General features: G+C 37.4%; 1 protein-coding gene across 5 annotated transcripts in view; it reads left to right on the forward strand.

Moving 5' to 3' along the window:
- JPH1 (junctophilin 1) overlaps window positions 1-21,937 on the forward strand; it is an 85,112-nt gene extending 63,175 nt beyond the window's left edge. Inside the window, exons 4-6 of one of the 5 annotated variants that reach the window (XM_014255946.2) lie at window positions 9,035-9,696; window positions 17,167-17,262; window positions 21,862-21,937. In XM_014255946.2, the coding sequence (XP_014111421.2) occupies window positions 9,035-9,696; window positions 17,167-17,247 (743 nt within the window). In that variant the 3' untranslated portion in view covers window positions 17,248-17,262; window positions 21,862-21,937. Of the gene's footprint in view, window positions 1-9,034; window positions 9,697-17,166; window positions 17,263-17,365; window positions 19,827-21,861 lie in introns of those variants that run through there. The other 4 variants (XM_014255935.2, XM_005517084.3, XM_014255940.2 and 1 more) reach the window with 4 other exon arrangements.
- Window positions 21,938-22,581: the final 644 nt, after the last annotated feature.

Consider the following 22,581-nt stretch of genomic DNA (forward strand, 5'->3'; position numbering starts at 1 on the left):
CCAGGCTGTATGTACAGAAGCACGTCATGGAGAATGGTCCCTTCTCTGCATGATCCCAGTGACACAGAGTCTGAAATACTGTGTAGAAATTTGGGGATCATCATGTCAGAAAGATCTGGACACCCTGGGAGAAATGTAAAGAAGTGAGAATTCTACTGAGTAAAGACAGATATTATGCCACATTAACAGTCTCTCTCTATATATAAAATTCATCTTCTCAGAGAATATTGCAGTTGCAATGAGCATAGGATTACAGCCTTTCACTTCTGTCCGTCCTTTAGAAGCTTAAAAAACACTAGTTTTGCAGTTAACAGCTGCCCCAGTGCAGTTTGGATGAAGTAAAGTACTCTCTAGGTTTTCTGTGAAAAAGCTAAAATTTACCTTCTGTTATCGCCTGTTAAGCAGCCTGCAGGCTTAGAAGCATTCAAGTAGATTATAGTGCATGTGTTATTTAGCTGGGATAATTCACATTAAATACAATGTGTGTCTATTATCTATCCTGGAAAAATTAAGCCTGTCCTAGATACAGCAGTCACATGCATCACCATGTAATCTTGACAGATATTTCTTTGAAGTTCTGTCAGTATTCATCAACAGAAAGGTAGGATAAGTAAAGCAAGTTGTAATTAAAATTTCTGGTCACGAGCAGTTTCTGTGTCCAAAAGCTGATGTGCCAGTGAGGTGTTAGAGGTGGTCGTGCAGCACTCATAGTGCCTTCTACCAGGTGAGATAAATTTGTTACATTTTTCTGATGGTATTGAATCCAGAAGTATAAAGACTCACACATTGCTATGCAGTTAGGAAATGTTGCCCTGTTTTGGAAATACCACATCTACTTCAGTCACCTGCTAAAGCAGTTACAGGAATGGCAGAGATTGGATACATAGTCTGAATAAATTCATTGTTCTTGGTGCTGACTCCAGGCAGTTTTTGAAATTCATTAGTGTAGTCTTTCCTAACTTCAGATCATTCAGTGTGCATATATCTACACTTCAGTGGTGCATTTATAAATGTTTAGAGGAAGAAAATCTTACTTTTAGGGATTCTTTCTTCCTTAATGATTCTTTAGTTATTGGATAATACAAAAATGAAAGTGACAAAAACACTGTTTAGGTTCTGTATGCAGGTGTGTTAATGGTAGGGTGACTCAAATTAATTTCAGATTTGGAGGAACTGACAGGGAGAGAAGAGGCAGTCTGGCTTTTGTACCGGTAGAAATTGCATTAATATCTGTTTCATCATCCTACTGCTAGACTCACAAGTTTGTGATGTTACCTATGACGTGAATTGTTTGGCTGAGGTCCATTTCCTTTTCTGTTGCCGTTGCTGGCAGCTCAAGTGTGCTTGAGTAGACGTTTTGATATTTTCCAAAAGCACTGTGAGATAACATGGTGTCATATGCTTTTCAACAAATACCTGTGTGAAATGCAGAGACACTAGCAGTAAAGTAGTCAGGTCATACCAAGAACTGTAATTGTGCTGTGTCAATATCACAGCTGAGTAAACACAGAGGCATAAAAACCAGCCTTGAATTTGGCCACAGTGTGTGTGTGTGTCTCTGTATGTGGGGGTTAGTAAATAAGTAACTCAAGGCTTTTGATCTGAGTCGAGTCTGTGTCAGGAAGCATTTGATAGGAGTTTTGAGAAGGCTGTGTCACTTTCATTTTTGTCTAAGTCAGGAAAATAAAAACATTGGCAGATACTTTAAATACAGTAGATACCTATTCTAGCAAAACTATGCAGAAGGTGCTTAGGATACTGCACAAAGCCATTTCCTGAGCAAGTATCAAGTAGCAACCTTGATATGCAAGAATTTTTGTGTTTGGGGTTCTTCTGAACAAGACACTTGCAATTTCTACCAGTGAATACTTTCTGTAGGTCCTTATCTTTACTTAGCAAGAAGGGAAGGTTGCATTTCAAGTGGCTTTGAAGCCTGCTTGTATTCAGAGATGCTACCTTTTAAAGTTAGTCCTGGGTGGACTAGGACTCCTCGGGGAGATATGTGTATTCTGACTTTCACATTGCTGAATGATGACATGGCTTTGTCAGGTTGTGGCAATAGTTTATCCCCTTATATTCTATGCCTTTGTCATATTTTTCGGTCATGTCGGTAGGACATGGTTTCAAAGACAGCGGGCTGCCAGATCAAATCAGAACAGTTCCATAAACTAAACACATGTAGGCGTCAATCTCCACAATGCTCGTGGGTTTAGTGAGTAGCTGCTGGCACGTGCTAGCTTCAGTCTTGCCTCCAGTCCAGCCTGAGAAGGAAGACTACCAGGAATACTGCTTAAGGAAGCAGCAATGCTAACAAGAAATTGAGAAGTCCTGAAAGTGAAAGCGGGAAAACATTTCAGCAAAGGGAAGATGTCTTCAAAGAGGGATGAGTAGGAAATGAGGATTTGCAATTAAGAGTGAATTAAGAAAGATTCTAAATAATAAACATTATATTTTGGAGTATGTTTTGGATTGTGCAAAAAATAAAAAAAAAATAGACTCCTCTACCTTTTGTTTACATTGTAGTTTGTTTTCCTAAGCAGCCATTGTACTTCCATGCTGGTGGTTTAAGTCCAAGAGAAAAAAAAAAGCATTTTAAGGCAGCCAAATGGAATTTTAAAATTGCTCCAGGAAATATTTTTTGTTTTTCCTTAGCTAGGGATGCTGTTTAATAGCATTTAAAATGCTGACCATACCTCACCAAAATGCAGTTGTCATCAGAGGCTGAAAGTTAAATCAGCCATCCAGACTTCGGTTTCTTCTACACCTTAGAAGACAGTGTCAACAATCCCATTTCAATTTTTTTTTTCTTTTGTGACATCCTTGATTGTTAAGCCTCAGCTAATGTGTTTTTTTATTCTCCAAAACGTTTTCAAGTACAGTTAAAGAAAGCCATTATTCCATGTGGCATAACCAACTTCAGATGCAGCTGAAACAGGGCAGCCAGGCCTACATACATATTTTGAATTAAGGAATTCTTAAATAACTTATCTATGCATCACTAGGAGTAAGACATTTCTAATGTTGCTGCACATTGACCCAACCATGAAGGAGCTGTGCTATTCCATGCCCTATTGCTGGATCACTGCATCCATCAGAAGGGTACTGCAGACACCTGGGCTGATAACCTCTTAAAATACCATTAGGAAATCTTCCTCTACCAGAAGTGTGGTCAAACACTGGAACAGGCTTTCCTGGAGAGGTGATTGATTGCCTCAGGATTGTCAGTGTTCTAGAGGCATTTGGACAATGCCCTTAATAACAGGCTTTAACTTTTGCTCAGCTCTGAATTAGTCAGGGACTTGAACAAGATGATTGTTCTAAGTCCCTTTCGATTGAAATGTCCTGTTCTATTCTACTCATACCTAAGTCAGCCGAAGTGTTCTTTCAGAGCCCTTTGGCTCTTTAGGCACCTTTCCTTACATCCTTTAATTTCTCTATGGCAATAATCTTTAGCCCCTAATTTCCAGACCTATTCAGTCCCAGATGAGTCTGTCAAACATTACTAAAACCGTAACCATATCTCTGCTCCAGTGAGTTCATCGGCACATTTTGCACATGGCATTGCACAGCCCTCCATTCAGTTGGGCTGAATTCAAGCCAGCAGTCTAGCACTTAAGAGGCTTTTATATTCCCTGTTACCAGTATAACCGTCAGAAAATTAAGAACAAAACAGAGGAAGGAAGTACTAATGATATTAATTATAGTTCTTCCCCCACCCTTCATATCTCCACAATGAAGAAATAATAATAAACCCTGTCTTTCTAGAATTTACTGAATATAGTTATTTGCACTTCCATAATGACTCACTGAATGACTTCTTTTATGGGATTGATAATTGATTATTTATATTTCTTCACCTGCAGTTACCATCCTGATGAATTCTTCTGTACTGGATGTCTTATCCTGAAAAATCCTAACATATGGAAGAAAGATCATATATTAATTGATCCTGTGATCGATGACTTGGCTTTTCAAAGTTTTGTTAAGCTCATCAGGAATAGCAAATAAATCATATTGTGAAAGATTACATATTGTTACTGACAGTGACACATTAGAAAACCATCAAAAACATCAGAAGATAAACCAAATTGTTTTCACTGGTTTATTTCATGAACAGTATATATCAACCTGCAGTACCAACACTGAAGTATACATTTTCCTTTTTTAGTACAGTTCGTTTAAATACAAAAGTCTTAAGCTTTTGCTTCAAGCATATGCTCTGGATTTATATTAGGGTATAATCTTCAGTAAGAAACTTACTCATCATTTATTATTATCTTCCCTCCTTGAATTTAGATTTGGTAGATCAGCTCTCAGCTTTTTCAGCAAGAAGACATTTATGGTAGGCAACAAACTTCTGGCCAAAGCGCTGTGTGTAGTTTTGATTACTCAGGAGACTTACACTCCATTCTTAGTTTTGAAGAAGACTTTCTCTGTGTCTTTTTTTTTTTTTTTGTCAAAAATTTAGCAAAGCTTTGAGCATGTTGATACTTTATTCACAGCTGAGCATTACATTTAGAAAGGTTATTCAGATGAAACATGTGCTTTGGGTCATTATTTCCTTTTGGGTTAGCTTCCCCATCACTAAAATGCGCTATTAGTATAAGCTTTAGCTTTGTACTTACAGATTGTGAACTTTTCAGATCAGAAATTCTCTCCTTTTTTTGTTGCAATGTAGAGTAGTTCAGTAAAAAGAGGCCTCTAATCTTTGCATATAGACTGCAGTGTTCTGGTTGAGTAAGTAACTTTGACTGTGTCACCATTACCCTACAGAAAGTTGTTAAACATTACAGTGAAATGGAGCATCCTTCCACTAAGAGTTCATACATGTTAACAAAATTAAGAAGTGAAGTATGTGCTTCACATCTGGAATTTATCTATAAGCCGAGCATAAATTTTCTCATAATGATGAAATTATAATATTGTTTCTTATTTGCGTTACTCTTTATAACCCTATTTGTTAACTCTCTATGTAGCACTAAAGACAGGTTACATCACATAACGTGTACTTTAGTTTAAAAAGCAGAAATAAGCACATGATTATCTAATAAGTACTTCTAATATATCTTGAAATTTAATCACATCACTTAGCATCAATAGTACTTTAAATATTATATTCTTAAAAGATTATGTTCTGGAGCCTGCATTAGTGGCATTACAATATTTTTTTTCTTTTGTTAGACAAAAAGAATTGTAATATGAAATGCTTATTTTTCCTGAATTGTAAGAATGTTAAGATGTTTATAAAATCACTATTGAAATTGCATGTATGCCTTTTCCCTCACTATCCTAGATGTATTCTGCCGTCCCTCTCAAGCTTCAGATTTCATTCTAATCTGATGAGGCAGGAGGTCTCTTCTTAGCCTTTTTGGGAAACGGTGACTGCATTTACAGTGTCCTTCTAGATGACATTTTCAGATGTTCCTTGAGCTACAATCCTGCAGCAGCTCTGTGCTGCCAATACGTGTGCCTCTCTGGGCCATGGGGGAAAGCATGTGGCTGTCACCTCTTTAAAAATGGTGTGGCAGAACCAGGGCATTCTTCTCTTCTCATTTACAGGGCTGACCATGCTGTCACATCACTTACTGGAGCCCTTCCAGGGGGAAAGACATATTACACAAGAACTTCACAAGAAATTCTAGATTTAGAGGAACCATGAATGTGCTTCAACCAAATCAAAGCTTCCCTCACCCCACAGCCATCAATGAAATGCTGTTCAAGATGACCATCAGACTGTCTGGATGCCTTGCACACATCCACACAGTCCTTTCGCTTTTAGAGGCTATTATCTCCAAATACTGGCTAACTCATGCTTTAATGGTGCCATGCATCACAACAGGTGTGTGAGCCAAAACCACCCCATGGCTGACCTTTATTGAGTAAAGGTGCATCACTTTTGATCCAGTGGTAGCACAGCCAGCATGTCATCATAAGAAAACACACAGGTTCATCTTATCATCACTTGGTTAGATAACATTTCTTGGTTCTGCATTCCAGACCAGGTTCTCCTTAGGCACTGAGATGTATCATGTCTAGATCTACTGCCTGCTTGAACTGCAAACTGAAGAACCAGAGCGCTGTGTTTATTTCCTGGTCAGATAATCCCACTTGACCTTTCTCCCACCCACAAATTCTATTCTCTTCCTCATTAAGATCAGCCAGCTAAGAAATGTTACAGGATAGAATGTTAGTGACTCTCTTTACAAATTCCCTTGGCCTTTAAACATGTTCTTCCCTTGTTTCTTTAAACATGTGCTATAGATTGCTCTTGGATGAAGGACTGTAGAGTCATGTCTTTAACAAAGGGGACAAGGTAAATTCTGACAGCTCTTAATCCTTAAAAGAGAGTGGGAGTTCTTGCTTGAGTTCTTGCTGCTTGGAGTCAGTGGTTTGCACAGGGGCATAATTCAATTGTATTGGATACAGTGAACAGATATTTAAAAAGTATTTGGACAATCTCCAGACGTAATTTCAGCAGAGGGCCAAGAATTTCAGTGTTGGGAAGACTTGCCTGACAAGAGACAAGACTTGCCCTGGAGACAAGGGATGTATCTCTAATATCCATATGTGATGTACTGGGGGTGGAGGGAGGGCTGCTGTGCTCTGTTAAGGCAGTGGCTGAATGTCTGGTCAGACACCTTCAGATGTTACTTGGATGCACATTCTCTGGTGGAGCTCAGTGTCACATAGCATCAAATATTGCCCAATACCCAGTAAAAGTGTGGCATTGCTAGCCTGTTGAAACTTAATTTCTTTGGGAAGCTCCAGATTATAGTTTTGTTTTGCTTTATGGTTTTTTACTTTTCACTCCACAAGTCTCTGGGGAGACATGGAGAGCTGAGACCATGGCTTCCCTTCTATTTTCAGAAGTTATAACAGCTTGGAGGTCTCTTGATGAGAGGGATTTTCCCTGGCCAACTTTGGGAGGCTTTTAGTTGATTGCAGGAAAGGGTGGAGAGGGATGACATTTCTGAGTTCAATTCTGATGTCATTTTCTGATGTTTCCTTATGAAAGTGTCTTCAGTTTGTCAAGTGCTGTCAGATATTAGTAAAAGTCAAATCTTTATGTATATGAGATAGTGCAGAGCTGTCACAGTATGTGAATTTTCAGAATTTAGGGAGCATTGTAAGACTGAAGAGATAGTATTCCAACTGTATGCTTTAACCACAGCAGTCAGGAGCAAGAGCAAGCTAATGTAAATATGGATCTCTCCATAATAAATAATCATTGCAATTTGACAGCTCTGTGGATTTGGCTTAAAAATTAGTCAGAGCTCTTTTAGCTATTCTTTTCTCTTTACACCCCTAATTATATCTAATGTGAAAAGATATGAAAAACAAAGTTTATGCATGTTAAACCCTTCAGCATTACCTTATGTATCTCAGCGAAGATGGAAGGAAATCCCCGACATGACAGAGAATTTTTTGAATGGCGATCATACCTGTAACTTTATATATGGAAACTCTTAATTTACGTTGTGCTGCCTTTCCTTTTTACCAGGAAGATTATAAAAAGCTGTGAATCAAGCCTCTAGTTCTCTCCCTCTGTGCAGGCTTAACTCCTCAAAACTTCCTCCTCAAATGTCATTTGAGAACAAATCCTGGCTTGTCTGTGTCTTGCCTTCTTTCTTAACAGCTCCCTGTTTCCACCCCTGGTTTTCAGAGATGCCAAAAATGTTGTGATTTTCCTGCTCTAAAGACCTTGCATGCCGAGTAATTCTTCTTCTCAGCAATGCTTACTTACCAGATGACTCAGTAACTTCCAAAAGCTTCATGCTGCTCTTCCTTCCTCTCATCTTCGCACTGCGCAGATATGCATATGCTTCTGGCATCTGTAAAAACACTGTATCTGCCTAGCACAGTTAGAGCCTCCTTTAAACTCAGAAGCAGAAAAATGTGTGCAGACATACTTTTCTGGGCACAGAATTTCTCTATGACTTTAAGCACAGATAAGCCTCACTTAGAGAAGGGTAAAAAGAATCAAAGGGAAGTTGTGGTGCTAGCAAGGATAGAAGTGGAGAAACAGTTGCAAAGTATTTTTCAGAAGCCATTTTTGAAAATACAGGAAGATTGTTGCCAGTTCTTTGTTCGCAGAGCTCCCCAACTTCTGACTTCTTAGGGAAACTGATCCTGGAATCTGAGATGTGACCTCTAGGAGGTAAAACATTACCTATAATGCATACAGATTTACAGCAGTTTTGTTTCTTCAGCAATGTTTGCTCAAGTCTTACCATTAAACCATTAAATCTGAGCACCAAAACTTGGAGCAGAGCATGTCAGCCAGTTTCTGTTTATGTTAACAGCTGTATAGACATGCACTTTGATAAGTGAACAATAGTGAATGTGCATGTGGGTGTTTAGCTGGGTGTTTGGGGAGAGGATGTTCTTCACACTTGCTGCTCTGTAAGTATTTTCCTGGTGAATGTGAGAGAATTTGTATTCCTGCCTTCTAAGCAGAAATTGTATTAGTGACTAGGATGGTTAACCGGGGTCTTCATATAGGAGTGATCGGTTCTGGGAGACAAAGCCGGCATGTGAGTGTTCAAGGCACACATATCTGTATATCAGACAAGCTGATATTCACCCAAAGGAGAAAATAAAGCAATTCAAGCCCTTTTTCCTGTAGCTTATAAGAACAGAAGAGGCATTTCATTCTGATGGTTAACTATCTACATATCAAACAGGTGCTCTGATCATGAGAAGTTAAATCAGTTAGGGTAATCAAGTAAAACATACCTCAAAGCTTGCCTCTCAGAGAAGGAATGATAGGTGATGTAAGGTTAGTCAATCTTAAGTCACTCAGACTTCATTCAGGAGCAGTTTACATACTGTGGCCCTTTGAAAAGCTGAAGATACAGAGTGACTGAGCCAAGTTAACTAGTAGTTCCAACAGTTATCAAAAAAGCGACAGTAACTCCAGTGCCTGAGGAATTCGGCTTAAAAAAAATTGGGCAGTGCAGTCCAACATCCCAACGAAATAGTTTTACTGTGAACTTTGTTTTGATCTTAATATTTCTATTACACTATTTTTCAGGCCCTGATTATATCAAACAAAAATTTCAAGAAGGAATGGATGCAAAAGAAAAATCTGAAGAAAAAGGTCAGGAGAAACCACCCACCCCAAAAGAGTCACCTCACTTTTATCGAAAAGGTACTACACCCCCTCGAACCCCAGAAGCAAGCCCAAGAAATAGTCCTCCTCTTTCTTCTGAGACTTCTCCTTCAAAACAACTGAAAAGGCAAAGCTCCACTTCTGGGGCAAGACTCAATCAAGACAAAAAGCTTTTAGCCACTGAGAATATAACACCCACAACTAACAAGCCTTTATATTCTAAAGCACCGGTGAAAGAGGAAGTAGCTGGGAAACACCAGCCAAAGTTTTCAGCCCAGCACAATCCCAGCAGCACAGAGAATGGGGAGCTGCATGGTCACTACCATGGCTATTATGTAAAAATGAATCCAACAGCGCTTCCACAGGAGCTCAGGGAAGAAGATGAATATGCCAACCCTTCACCATCAACGCTTGCACGGATACCACCCTCTCAGAAGCCAAGCCCTGCTAGATCTGGGGGTAAGCCAGATGCCAAAGAAAACAAGCCTGACATAAAAATTAAGAAAACAGAATTTGCTGCACCAAAGAACCCAGCTAATAATGAGTCACATTCAGCAATGGAGAAAGAAGTAGGAAACAGCTCGGTAAGTACTGCAAGAGACATTTTCACTTTCACTGCCCTTTTGCCTCTGAGTGCTGAGCTTTGCAACCTAAGCATAGGCAAAGCTCACTTCTGACAAATCTTAATCTGGATACAGTCAGCTAGCTAAAACCCACTTCACCTGGAGTGAGGAAGAAATATTCCAGTCTGGAATGTGCAAAGGAGTTTCAAAACTACCCTTTCAGATCAGTGTGAATCTTCATTTCAGTATCATTTAAAAATAATAAAGTTATCAATAGCCATGCAGAAAAGGACTGATGACTTGCATTTCTATTTCGTGTTAGAAGAAAAAGCCAGGGTATGAAATTTGGAATCTCTGATGATGATTCTGTGATTCTTGGGCCAAGAGAAATTCAGGAAAGCATTTGTTTTACATCCTAAAGTTAGTCTTTAGTGAATGAAGAGTTCTAGATAATTGTCAGAAGGTTTTTCTTTTATAACCATTGTTTCTTTGAGTCATTTTTGGTGGTACTCTACAAAACAGTGTGTCATTATTGATGGGATAAACAGAATGACCCATTTAAGGAGATCCAAATAGCCTAGTACTGATTGCAGGCAAAACACTTGAATAATTATCACCAGACTTCATTAATAAAGAATTTAGAATTAAAGAGGGGGAGCAATTTCCAACCAATGTGAATTGTAAATGCTCTTGTCAAACAAGTTTGACATCTTCAGGTGTGAGAGAAGAATCTTAATCTCATCCAAGAAGGTCACTTGATTTGCTTTTACATGGCCATGTATTCTGACAAGGAAACCAGAGTAATTCAAAGGCTAAATGTCACATTAAAATAATTTTTTAAAACTGTAATTTTTATAAAAAAATAATTAGAAACCTATCAGTTATTTGATATTATTCTGGCGAGGTCATCCTTGCATTAGTTCTGTTACTCTAATCATATTCTTGTTAATGACATACAAGAGGTCATGAGAATATCATCCATGAAGTTTATAAAAGACACAGAGACCTGGAGACTGGTCTATAATGAAGGCAAATATAAGCTCATGCAAACCACCTGCTAAGAAGGCTGAAAGTATAATTATCCATGGCAGCACAGCAAAACATAGTACTGTTTATGAAAGATAATTTATAGAGCCTGGCCATGAAGGATCAGAACTGGAAAAGGTTGATGGATCAGGAGCAATAGAGGCAACTGAACACGAGCTCCCAGTCTGTTGCTGTTGTTCAGAGATGTTAATATAATCCTTAGATTTATCAACAGAAAAGATTAAGCAAGAGTACATGGGAGTCCATTCTGTCTGCTTTTGGCACGGGTGCAACCACTTCTGGGATAAAACAGTGTTCGTAAATCAGGGATTTAAAATGAAAAAAAAATTGAGAGGAAGTCACACAAAGAGCAACAAGAATGATTAAAACATACCTTACGATGGAAGATTCGAGGTACAAAAACCCCTGATGTACTAAATCACTTTCTGTAAGTGTGCTTTATTAAACAGTTTCCCAGACCAACAAGCAAATGTGTAAGAAAATCCAACAGTTAGAAAGATTCAGATAAAAGTCTTGTTTTAAGTTGATTCTAATGATCTTGATTAAATGTGCCATCAGTTTTCAGGTGCCAGGGTTTTGGAGCCATCACTGAGCAGTTTGATAATGAGCATTTTGCCAAGATGATATTCTCTAGTTCGGCAGGAAGCTTTTATTCTGTTTTGTGTGGATCAAAGTAGATGTTGGCAGGGGTTTTGTAATCTGCAAATCTGTATTACAGCTGATATCAGCCCTTTAACCTTTCAAATCTCACAGATATTACTCATATGTAGGGTAACACAAAGCTGACAGGCTTGTAAATGTTGAGTGAGTATGTACAAATTTCAGGCTGAATTGGAATTGGTTTTTAGCTCTGGTGAAAATAAGTCACTAGAAATAGTCCTTATTTTTCCTTCATTCCAAATAATATTTTGGAGCTGAGGGAAGCTTCATCTTAACAAGTAGGGTACCTGAACAGCAGTTTATTGACCTTCTAGAATATTCAGGATAAGGACCATGAACCTCCAGCCTGTTACCATGAAAGGTATAAAAATGATGAGATATTGTGTGTTAGCTACTCTTAGTTCACTGATACTGCATTGATATTTGGGAACTCTACTCTAGGTCCCTCTACTTCATTTGGAGTCTAATTGAATTATTCTTATTACTAGCATTCCAGTATGGAAGGAAGGTAGATTTTAGGAATTCATTTTTACTATAACAGTATCTTAAGATGTATGTAGATTTATGTGGGTGTTTTTCAAAGATTCTAGTCTTCTGTATGTGTCTGTGAATTTTCCCTTGTAGACTAAATTTCCTACATGCTTATTTCTTCGAAATGCTGAGAGTAGAAATGCTAAACCAATTAAAACAAAAAAGAGTAGCCTACTGGCCTAGCAGTCTGAGGGAGAAACAATACAGAATGACTATTAACTTTGCTGGAGACTTTGAATTTTCAATATCACCTTTCAGCTTCAGAAAAGCAGTAGCCTGTTCTGCAGTGCTCCTGGACTGAGCTCAGCAGTGTATTGAAATTAAGCAGTGGCTAAGCTAAGAGAGCACAGTTACTGAGGAGAAGCCAGATTTATAGAATCATAGAATAGTTTGGGTTGGAAGGGACCTTAAAAGATCACCTAATTTCAACCCTCCTGCCATGGGCAGGGACACCTTCCACTAGACCAGGTTTCTCAGAGCCCCATCCAGGTCTTGAACAATTTCAGGGATGACTCATCCACAGCTTCTCAGGGCAACCTGTTCCAGTGTCTCACCACCCTCACAGTAAAGAATTTCTTCATGATATTTGATCTAAACTTAATCTCTTCCAGTTTTAATCCATTCTCCCTTTTCCTAATTAATGTACTTCTCCTTATCCCAGATGGTTCTGAATGCTGAGAGACTTCAGAATTCTGGAGTTGCATTGGGGAATTATTTTATTTCAGTAAGAAACTGCAATTTCTTTTTAGTCATTCTGACAAATGATTTTGTAATGCTTTGAAAGTAAGTCTGCCTTAGATCCTCCATAAAAGTTCTAAAATATATTTGTTACGGAGTGAAAAGAGAAAAGAACTTTCAATCTCATGAAAAGAGAATGATAAACATGGTTTTGGAAATGAAAAAGAAAAAATCTATTAACATTTATTGAGCACTTTTGTTAGATTATCTGGGAGTGCTGTATAGAATTGTGCTGTCCTTTCTCCCGGTATCCTGTGATAATGCATTAAGAACACAGATAAAGAAGGGAAGATTTTCAATTCTTCCTTCTATGTGTCTAAATCAAAGCCATTTTTCATACCTGAATGAAACATCAGCTTTAATTTGGATTAAGAACTTTATATGACTTCATTTGCTGAAAAGCTTGTAGCAGCTGTTTTAGTTACCAAATTTATGTTTCATATTTTCTGTGAATGTTACATCCTTAAGAATGTCTTGGAGTATAATCTGTGGAATAAGTTAATTATAGGAATGGTCTTGATTCTCTAGATATCCCCATTTCTAGCATTATACTTGAAAAATATCAGCACATACTTCCTATGCCACACATATAAGTGTGTTTCTCTGTGTATTTACTCCCTGATGTTCAAAAATCTAAGTTTAAAATTATTCCAGAGCTCATAAGAAAAGAGTCACAGTTTTGTGAAGGTAAAATCCTGCATGAAGCACTATGACAAAGTCACGTGTCATTTATGAGAGATAAATCACCCTCTTTCACAGAGAATGAGTCTCATTCACATTACCTTACATTTACCACAGTGTGTTCACAGACACTTGGCCACACACCAGTACTGCTGTTTCTAACTGGTCATTAGCAGCCTCTAGACCCAGTTTCAGCTTGCATGCTCCTGTCCCACCTTGAATATGAGCTGATTGGAGATTCTCTTGGATTTGAGTGAAAAATAGGATTGAATTTCACAAAACACTAATGTAGTGTACATTCATGAATACAGTTGGGGTTTTTTTGCCTGATAGGTGTCCATGTGCTGCCCTAGGACAGGTTACAAGCCCAGGCACAAGTGTTTTACTAAATTGTAATTTTTTTTTTTTCTTTTGGCAGGTAAAGATTTTTAAACACACAGTGTTTAGCTTGGTTTTTACCTGAATGCTACACAGTGATTCTACTCCCATTTTTTTGTTCAATTCTCATCTTTTTGTTCAACTAACATCCATTTAGTAAGGGCTGTAAATACCATGATGTTTGATAAATATGTGTGTATTTTATATGTAAAGATGTGTGCTTGCCTTATCCTAAAAAAAAACCTCTGAGAAAGAACTTTAGGCTAAATTTAATGGGCATTCCTAATGCAATGGAATTACGAGCCTAGTGTTTTATTTCCTGCTACTACATTTTAGGAAAATATCTTTCTTTCTTCCCCAAATTGAAGCTAATCATTTGGTTGTATTTTGAACTACATAAATGTTTAATTTACAAGAAGCTGAAAGGGTAAATTTAAGCAGGACTGAAGGTTTTCTGCTGGAGCTTCTTTAGTGCACCTGTTCTGGTCACTCTAGGACTGTTCATACTAATTTTGGCTTTTGCTATTTTAAGCCCTTGCGGGACACTAAAGTCTTACTTGTGGTATTTGTCTTAAAGCATTAAATGCTTATTTCATAGGTGTCTACAAAACAGGTGGTAGTTCATTGCATAATAACTGTGTGCTCCATGAACGTTGTTTGATCATTTTTAGTGTACCAGGAACTCCTGCTTTGGGCTGAAAAGTACAGTTATCAGAAGCTGAAACACAATGTGCATAGCAGGCCAAAGAGTATGAGCTCTACTTCTTTGTATAAAGAGATATCTTTATGATACTTCATTATCATAAAGAGATAACATTTTTCTATGGTCTTCATGGGAACTCAACAGCCCAGTTCTTAAGGTGTCACTTGCTCCTGTCTTTGTAGATGAGACTTCTTGATTCAGAGCATAGCCCCTGGGCTTTTTAGCCTAATTCATCTAATGTTACTGTGGTGAGATTGTTATACCTAACCTGACTGACAGATGCATCAAAAGGGAAGTCCTCTTCCCCTCCAACAAGCTTGATTCCCTGAGACTGTGCACTAATGATACCAAGGTGCCATTAGAGTTGTAGTGCCAATTTGGCAATCAGCAAAAATCTGTCTGGCAGCTACCAGGATGCTGTTCCATGGTGTATTTCAGGTAATGAACAAGTTCTTGGCTCCTGTGGAGACACTGTGGTTCCAATTTTTTTTTCAGTTGCAGTAAATCAGTGTGATTTTCACAGCGTTATTTTCAAATATGCAAAGTACTAGATGGCCAAATCCCGAAAAATTTTAATGGTACTTGGCAATAATCTTCACAGTTCCTTGCAATTCCTGGTGCAGTATAACTGTAAAATCTTCAGGTGGGATTCCAGCCTATAAAGGAACCATTGACCTGATTTGAATCACATGGCCAGTCTCTATTAGAATCATAGGATTATAGAACCATAAAGTATTTGAGTTGGAAGGGATGTTTAAAGACCATCTGTTTCCAACCCCTGTGGCATGACAGAGACATCCTCCACTAGACCAGGTTGCTCAAAACCCCACCCAGCACTTCCAGTCATGGGCCATCCACAGCTGTTCTGGGCAACCTGTTCCAGTGCCCAACACCAGAAAGAACAATGTTGAACTCGTATCTTAGTGGAAATTAATAGTGTATTCAAATCACACATCTGTGGAGAGCAAGGCTGCTCACAGTGCTGTGGTAACCGTATCGGGAGCTGTGCTTTCCTTTTATGCCTGTTCTCTGCCCCCGAGTGTCTTGTGTGCTTTGACACATGGTGAGTCACTTCCACAAAGGAGGAAGGAACATGGTTCCACTTCTGTGACCTGGTGGTTGAAACATACCACTGGTAAGTGAGAGCTTGTTATTCAAAATCACTTGGCCTAAGGTGTCATTAAACCTGGTCTTCAATTTCCCAGTGAATATTTTAGACATTCTGCCATTAAGCAAAACGTGGGTGCTACTACCAATACCATTACCCCTATGTCATCATTTAATTGGCATTCTGATAATCTCAGTCATTGTTTGAACTTGAGCATGTGCTTCTCAGCATGTGAACAGACAGCTCTGGGTTGGTGCAAAGGGAACTTGATGGAGGTTATGGACAGAGGTGCTGATGAGGTTTGGGCTCACCAGAGATTTAAGCACTACCTGACATAATGTATTTTGTGAGTTACTCAGAAACTTAGCAGCCCACATCTGGCCTGCCATCTGAACTACTGTGTAAAGGTGTGTTCCAGTGGAAGGTGTTCCATGCCACTGTTTCAGGAGAGCATGTGATACAATAATGACACAAGTACTTTTCCATAGCTTCCCAGTTACACTGTTGCAGCAAATTACTAACAGCAAGTTCTTACACCTCAGCATTCCAGAAATTGCATAGCGTATGTTAGCATTATGTTGTCATGAAGCATAATGAACTTCTCCAAGGCATGCCTCATGTGAGAAGTGAAAACAGTGTTTGATTTCTCATTCAATATATACCTTCTTAAGCAAGCCAGTGATCCGTGTGTAGCTCAGAAGATAGTTTTCTGCACAGATTTTCTGGTGGGCTTCGTGATTTAGGAAAGTGTTGTCTAAATGAAAAGTTTCTCTGTTTCTGCGTACAGTGGAACTGTAAAATAAAAGAGTATAAAAATCTTCATAAAATTATGTTGTAATAAACCAAATATGTTAATGGCAGAAGAGAACTGAGAATTTTCGTCTGCTGGGACATTTTTCAAGTTGGTCATTAGAAAGCATCCATTTTTTAAAAAAAATATCCAAAATTGCCTAAAAGAATTAAAAACTGTTTTCTGGCTTCACAGAAATACTAAAATAGCATAATGATTTAAATTTTCTAAATAATTTTAGCTCTAGCTAAGAATGGAAGGAGTTTCCTGATTTTTCATTTCTTCAGTACATAGGTCCTTAAGATAAGTCTGAATAAATCAAAACAAGTTTAATTTTGCAGTTGTAAAATAAACAGGTTTGTTAGTGCAGTGGTAAGTAAATTTTCTTTTCTATTTTGGTTATCAAAAAAGTGTATTCTTTTCATAAAGCATCTTTGTTATGTCTGTTTTGAAATGGGTTAGAACTGGAAAAGGAGCCCTCTGTAAGGATGAAGAGCAACAGCCTCACTTCCCTAAAGTAGTTCACATTCTTTGTTTTGCTTTATTTTAAGATGACATTGTTTTTGTGTTGATGGGTTTGTTTTCATTTGTTGATGCAGTTGTATTTGTCAGGTGGCTTAATCTCAGTGTGATTAAGAACAGTGAAGTAATATACTCTCACCTGTATTTATCCAGCTCATTTTCACACAGATGATATTTATCTCACCTGAATATCACCTGGCCGTGTTTCGGCAGCAGGGTCTGTTTCCCTCAGAGCAAGGTCAAAACTTATAGAAATTGTGAAGTCAGGTCTTGTTTATTGCTGTGCATATGTCGGAGGTTGCATTAATTCTGATATCTCTGGTTTTTTTTCAGGGCCCTAACTCGGTCATGATCGCCCTGGTAATGCTGTTGAATATTGGTTTAGCCATTCTTTTTGTCCATTTTCTAACTTGATTGGAATTAGGAAAGGTAAGAAAATGCTTTCATAAAAAATCACCATATCCACCCCACCTTAAATGATAAAGATTTAATTTCTTCACATACTTTTAATGTTCCCCACTTTAATTTTTAGCTGTGCCTGAATGTGATTCAACATAGTTATTTAATATTGTAACTGTTTTGACCCTTCAGTGAAGTCATGACAACTAGTGGTGTTAGCCCACAGTTCTCTGCAGTTGTGTCATCAGCCTTTTAAATGGCACCTGTCATACTCAGACACAGGGAAGGAGGCTTGGAATTAGGATGGGACGCAAGAGAGATGAAACTTGGAAAATTCAGCCAGGGGCCCAGATCAGTTTCTCTGCTGGTGGCTCGTGGCTTTGGGGTCCTCTGAAAGCTGAAGCAAGCAGCCATGTTGGAAAACAAACAAAATAATCTGCTGAAGCAGCCCCGCCAGTGAAGTGTGTTGGCTTCTCCATCTGTTCCAGCAGAGTGTAACTAAACTGGAAATGTACGGAGCTGCACTTTTTGTTGATGGAAGTTAACAGCTGCCTTACTATTTTACCGTCTGATGTTTTTAGTGGGGAGATGGGAAAACGACTGCCAGAGGAATGTGGTCAGAGGATTCTGTTGCTGTGGAAGTGATTCCAGCGTTCACTCCTATCTCATTAGAAGAAATAGTTAGCAACATCAGTCACCAGTCTTATTCCATTACCTGCTGCTTTTAACATCTCCTGCAGTGTTCTGGGAGATCGAATTTCATTTGCCTGTGCATGATTCTGTTCATTTGTTGTTTATGAAATTTGATGTATAGCCATAAGTAGTTTTTAGTCCAACCTGGAGAAAGCTACCCGTTCTGCCTAGCAGCAGAAGCAGAAAATCAAATATATTTTCCTAGTCCAGGGATAAAATTCTTAAATTCATTTCCTTAAACCTTAAGAGTCATTTTGCATTAAGGTTCAGTAAATAATACACCATTACTGTGAAACTTAAAAGATACTAGTATCTTCCTTAAAATGCTCAAATACTTATGCCAATACCAAGCAAAATTTTGCATAATAAAAAGAATAGAATCTTACATTGATAAAAGCACATTCTATACAGGAGATTAGAATATCAAAATAAGCCAAGAAAGGTGAGGCACAGGGTTTGCATGTTGATTTTTTTTTATTATTTTTTTTCTTTTTTTTTTTCTTAATTCTGGTGCTGTGGTAATCGGTGATTTGAATTATTATGTTGCAACACTGAGGTATTTTGACAGCAGTTAAAATAAAGTCTTGTCTGGGTGCACATTACTGCCAACGACAGTTAAGCTAGCTAATGGTCATAATAAATCACAACTTTAAAATGCTAGATGTGTGTTGAATACATTCAGGTAGAGCATTTAAAAATGTTAAGTTATTGTTTATCGATTCGATGCCTTCAGTGTCTTTGAAGTCCATTTATGATTTTACCTCAGCATTGAAAAAGCTTCAAAATTTTTCATTTGGGAAGTTTGTCTTAAGTAGTTTCATAGCCCTTTGTTCAAAAAATGTGATCACGTTTCTTTTTATGTGCCATTATACTGTAACTATTGTACCCTATATTAATCAAATGCATGCTTATTTATTGAAGATATGTGGTGTGATCATTTGGCAAGCAAACATTTTAATTTAAAGCTGCAAAAAGCAAAGGGCTTGTATTACGGTTTATTTTATCTCTATTAGAAAATCTTTCATACAGCATAGTTTTTGAACCTGTTTGTAAACTTTCTAAGTTTTTGCATGGTTTAATGGGCAACATTCTTACAAAATACATTAGCTACTTTTTGATGCAGCATAGTAAAGTACTGTAGGTATGGACTGAATTTTGGGCAGCGAAGCAGCTCCGAGCAGGGCAGTAACACCATGGTGTTTTTTACAGAAGTATGTTGAGAATCCTGTGTTTTGACCAGTGTGGATAAAGAAGAAAGCAGAAAGAGAGCAAATGAAAATAAAACTTGTATATTTATTTTTAAAGAAAAAAAAAACCAAAAAATTTAAATTGTGTTTTAAATTTAGGAAAGTAATTTTTAAATACGAACAAAATTTTAAAAGTTACTGTGTAAGCCTTGAATATATGGATGAAATGTTCCATCCCACTGTTAAATCACCCCCTGTCTCCTTACATGGAGAGGTAATTTTGTAACTGACATATTTAATTCCTATTAAATGTTTATTTAAAATACTTTATGCTCTGGAAATAATGGGTAACAAAGCTTATGAAAAATGTTTATAAATTAAGCATGTTAGTACCATTTATAAATATGTATGATTTATAAGCTTTTTTAAAACAAAGCTCAGACAAATTGTTGGTATTTTTCTAAAACGTGCACAGTTGTATTTTACATGAAAGGCTATTTATAATTGGTTGTTATACTGTACACTACATTTTGGACAGCACAATGAAGCCTGCCAATGTACTTAAAAATGTCATTTTGTCTATTTAAAGTTTCTTGCTGTCAAAGAATGAACTCTTTATCTATGAGTTTCTCTGTTTATAATTCTTGACCCAAAATGTACAATGTACAGTTTTCACAACTGTATTTGCTCTAATAAAAATAAATTGGTTATTAATAGAGTTTCAGGCTACTTTTTCCTGTTTATGAATTATTTTGTTCACTCTTTGGAAGCAATTTTTTTTAACTAATCAGATAAACAGAAGTGAAGCAGGAAAATGGGTGAAATTCTAGTTCCTTCAAAATAATTGTGAGTTACTGTTTTCAACAAAAGTGATTCTGGGAAACAGTTAAAAATAAATTTTAAAAAAAAAAAAAAAGTCAAGCTTCCCTTTGTGTCTTCTTTTATCTTCCACTACAGTATTTTGTGTCTTCATAAATTCAGTATCTTAAATTACACTCTCACTACAAGATGATTTGATCTATTTTGTTTTAATTGGTGAGTTACTGGTCCATTAACAGCTGCTCTTGTAAGGGATTTAATTTATTTGGGCTTCACTTCTCCTCAGGATCTTCCATAGGTTCAAATTTAACATGAAGTTTGTGAGCCAATATTTACACATAGAAAATTTGCCATTAAAACGGTCTTAAAACCACCACTTTGGCTCAACTACTCAATCAGCTGAAAATTTTATTTTCCATGATTCCAGTTCATACTAGTAGCCAACTTATTTAAATCCTAATGTTTAGTTGAAGAGGAAAGCAATTTTTATTAGTAGTTCCTGTTTAATGGAAATACATGTTTTAGGAAGTAGTCATTACTGTCTTGTTCTTTAAAATAATTCTATGAGCAAGAAGCTTATCTTCAAGATTTTTTATTTTCTGCACCATACCTGCTCCTTAAAAAAAAATCTTTGGCTCTTTAAGGAGAGAAAAATGCATTCTCAAGAAAAATAAACAGAAATAACTTAAGTGGCAAAAAATTTTAAAGTCAACTTCAGTCAGATGATTCTTCTCTGACATTTGTTCCACAGTGTTTATGTTCAGAAATGAAAGTGAAGTGTCCATTAAATACTTCTTAAGGTGTGTGAATGTGATAATATACTGAGGCATATAAAAATCTGAATAGCAACAAGCAAAAGATGTGCACGGAAATAGAAGAAAAAAGTTCTCATAATTTTCAAGCTGTTTCCCATCTGGGATGTTTTTCCCAGTGGTTTATATTACAAACGGTGTTACGTGGCCACGCATCTGCTGTGCCTAGAGGAAAAAAATCCCAGGGACACACAGTGCAACTTAATGCTTCCAAGAATTGCTCCAGCATGAAAAATGTCACCACATTTCCAGCAAGGAAAGCTTTTCTCAGGCAAAGGAGTTTCTCCTGGCACAAGTTGTGTGTTTGCCCACAGGTGCCAGTAAGCAGTGAGCTTTCTCACCCTTGAATCTGGGGTCTGCTTTCTTGGACAGCTCCATTTATCCATATGTACAGTGTACACAGACAGCAAGTGAACAAGGGTGAGGTGCTGTAGGCTGAAGAAAAAATCATCTTTCACAGCTTTTAAGGCCTTTCTTTAGTTAGTGTGTGTACATATATATATATATATATATATATATATATATATATATATATATTAGTTTGCCTTTCCGTCAGAAAAGCAGTAAGGAACATGAAGAGTGAGGAATTGTTGGCATTTGCTTTCCAAAAGGAGGGGTTCACTTTGAAAGTAGAAATTTTGAGACATATGGCTACGACTCGCCTTTCAGATACAGACATATGTTTTAAAAAAGTCATAAATACAGCCTAGTGCTGGCTTTAAATAAACACCTCTTTGTGAGAGTTAAAAATCTTGAAATAGTTATTTACGTAACTTCTAATGAAGTTCTGTGATTACATTTCTGTTAAATTCTCCGTTAAGGTACACAATGTGAAAAGATTCTGACAATAACATAGGTGCAAGGATAAAAGCCTGGAGAATTCAGCACATGCTGAGCCTCAGTAACGTTTTTAGTTTTTATTAATAAAACATGGTTGTGAATTGTATCTGAATGGTTTTACTCATAGCTCATTTGAACTGTTTAGTCAGGGGAGACGGTTCTACAGGCCATTCTCCTATGGAAATCTAATTCAGTAAACAAAGCAAATTAAGAGAAGGGAGATTAAATAAGCCTTTCAAATGAAGTAGTCTTCTCATTCTCTCATTTAATATTCACAGAAACAGCCAAAATTAGAAATTATGTTAAGTCTGAGCAAGAAGCTGTGTATGCCAGCGTGCTATAGCTGAGCCATCTACTGTATCCATCTCCGTTTGTTTCCTACTCCGCACGGAAACTGCAAACTAAGAGGCATTACACCTCCCACCGTTGTAGGAGGTAAATATAATTTCCATACTCAACATCTTTAATAAAAACAGTCTATAATGTCTGTGGCTATAAAGTAGAAGGAAAAAAGCCACTCCCTCTATCTGAACAGTTTACGTTGTGACCATGACTGCAACAGCAGAACAAATCCCTCACCCCCCTAAAACTAATAGCAAAAATAAAGCTGATAGCAGAATTTGATAACAACCTCTTGTGTTTCTTTCTTTTATTTGCTACAAAGAGGGGATGGGGAGGAGAACAGGGAACAGACACGTTTTTTTAACCCAATAATCTAAATTTTATCATATCAGTATGTGCTTGCTTCAGCTAATGCTTTTCACAATCCATTGGGACTGGTTATCTGGGAGATTTTAGGTGCAAACTGGCAGTATATTGAATATCATTTCTTCAAGAGGGTTTTAAATTTTGATTTGTAATGAAAAAAAAATAGGATTTCCCTTACCACCAGTGAAAATGTGTTTGGTGGTACTTTTGCTGTGCCATCACTGTTTTTCTAATTATCTTCCTTCACTGTCCTTCACTGACCATCCACCTCCCAGTTCTGACAAATTCAA

The sequence above is a fragment of the Pseudopodoces humilis genome, chromosome 1 (assembly GCF_049639895.1).
Source record: "Pseudopodoces humilis isolate 2021_Gansu_Grassland_sample_001 chromosome 1, ASM4963989v1, whole genome shotgun sequence".
Taxonomy (NCBI): domain Eukaryota; kingdom Metazoa; phylum Chordata; class Aves; order Passeriformes; family Paridae; genus Pseudopodoces; species Pseudopodoces humilis.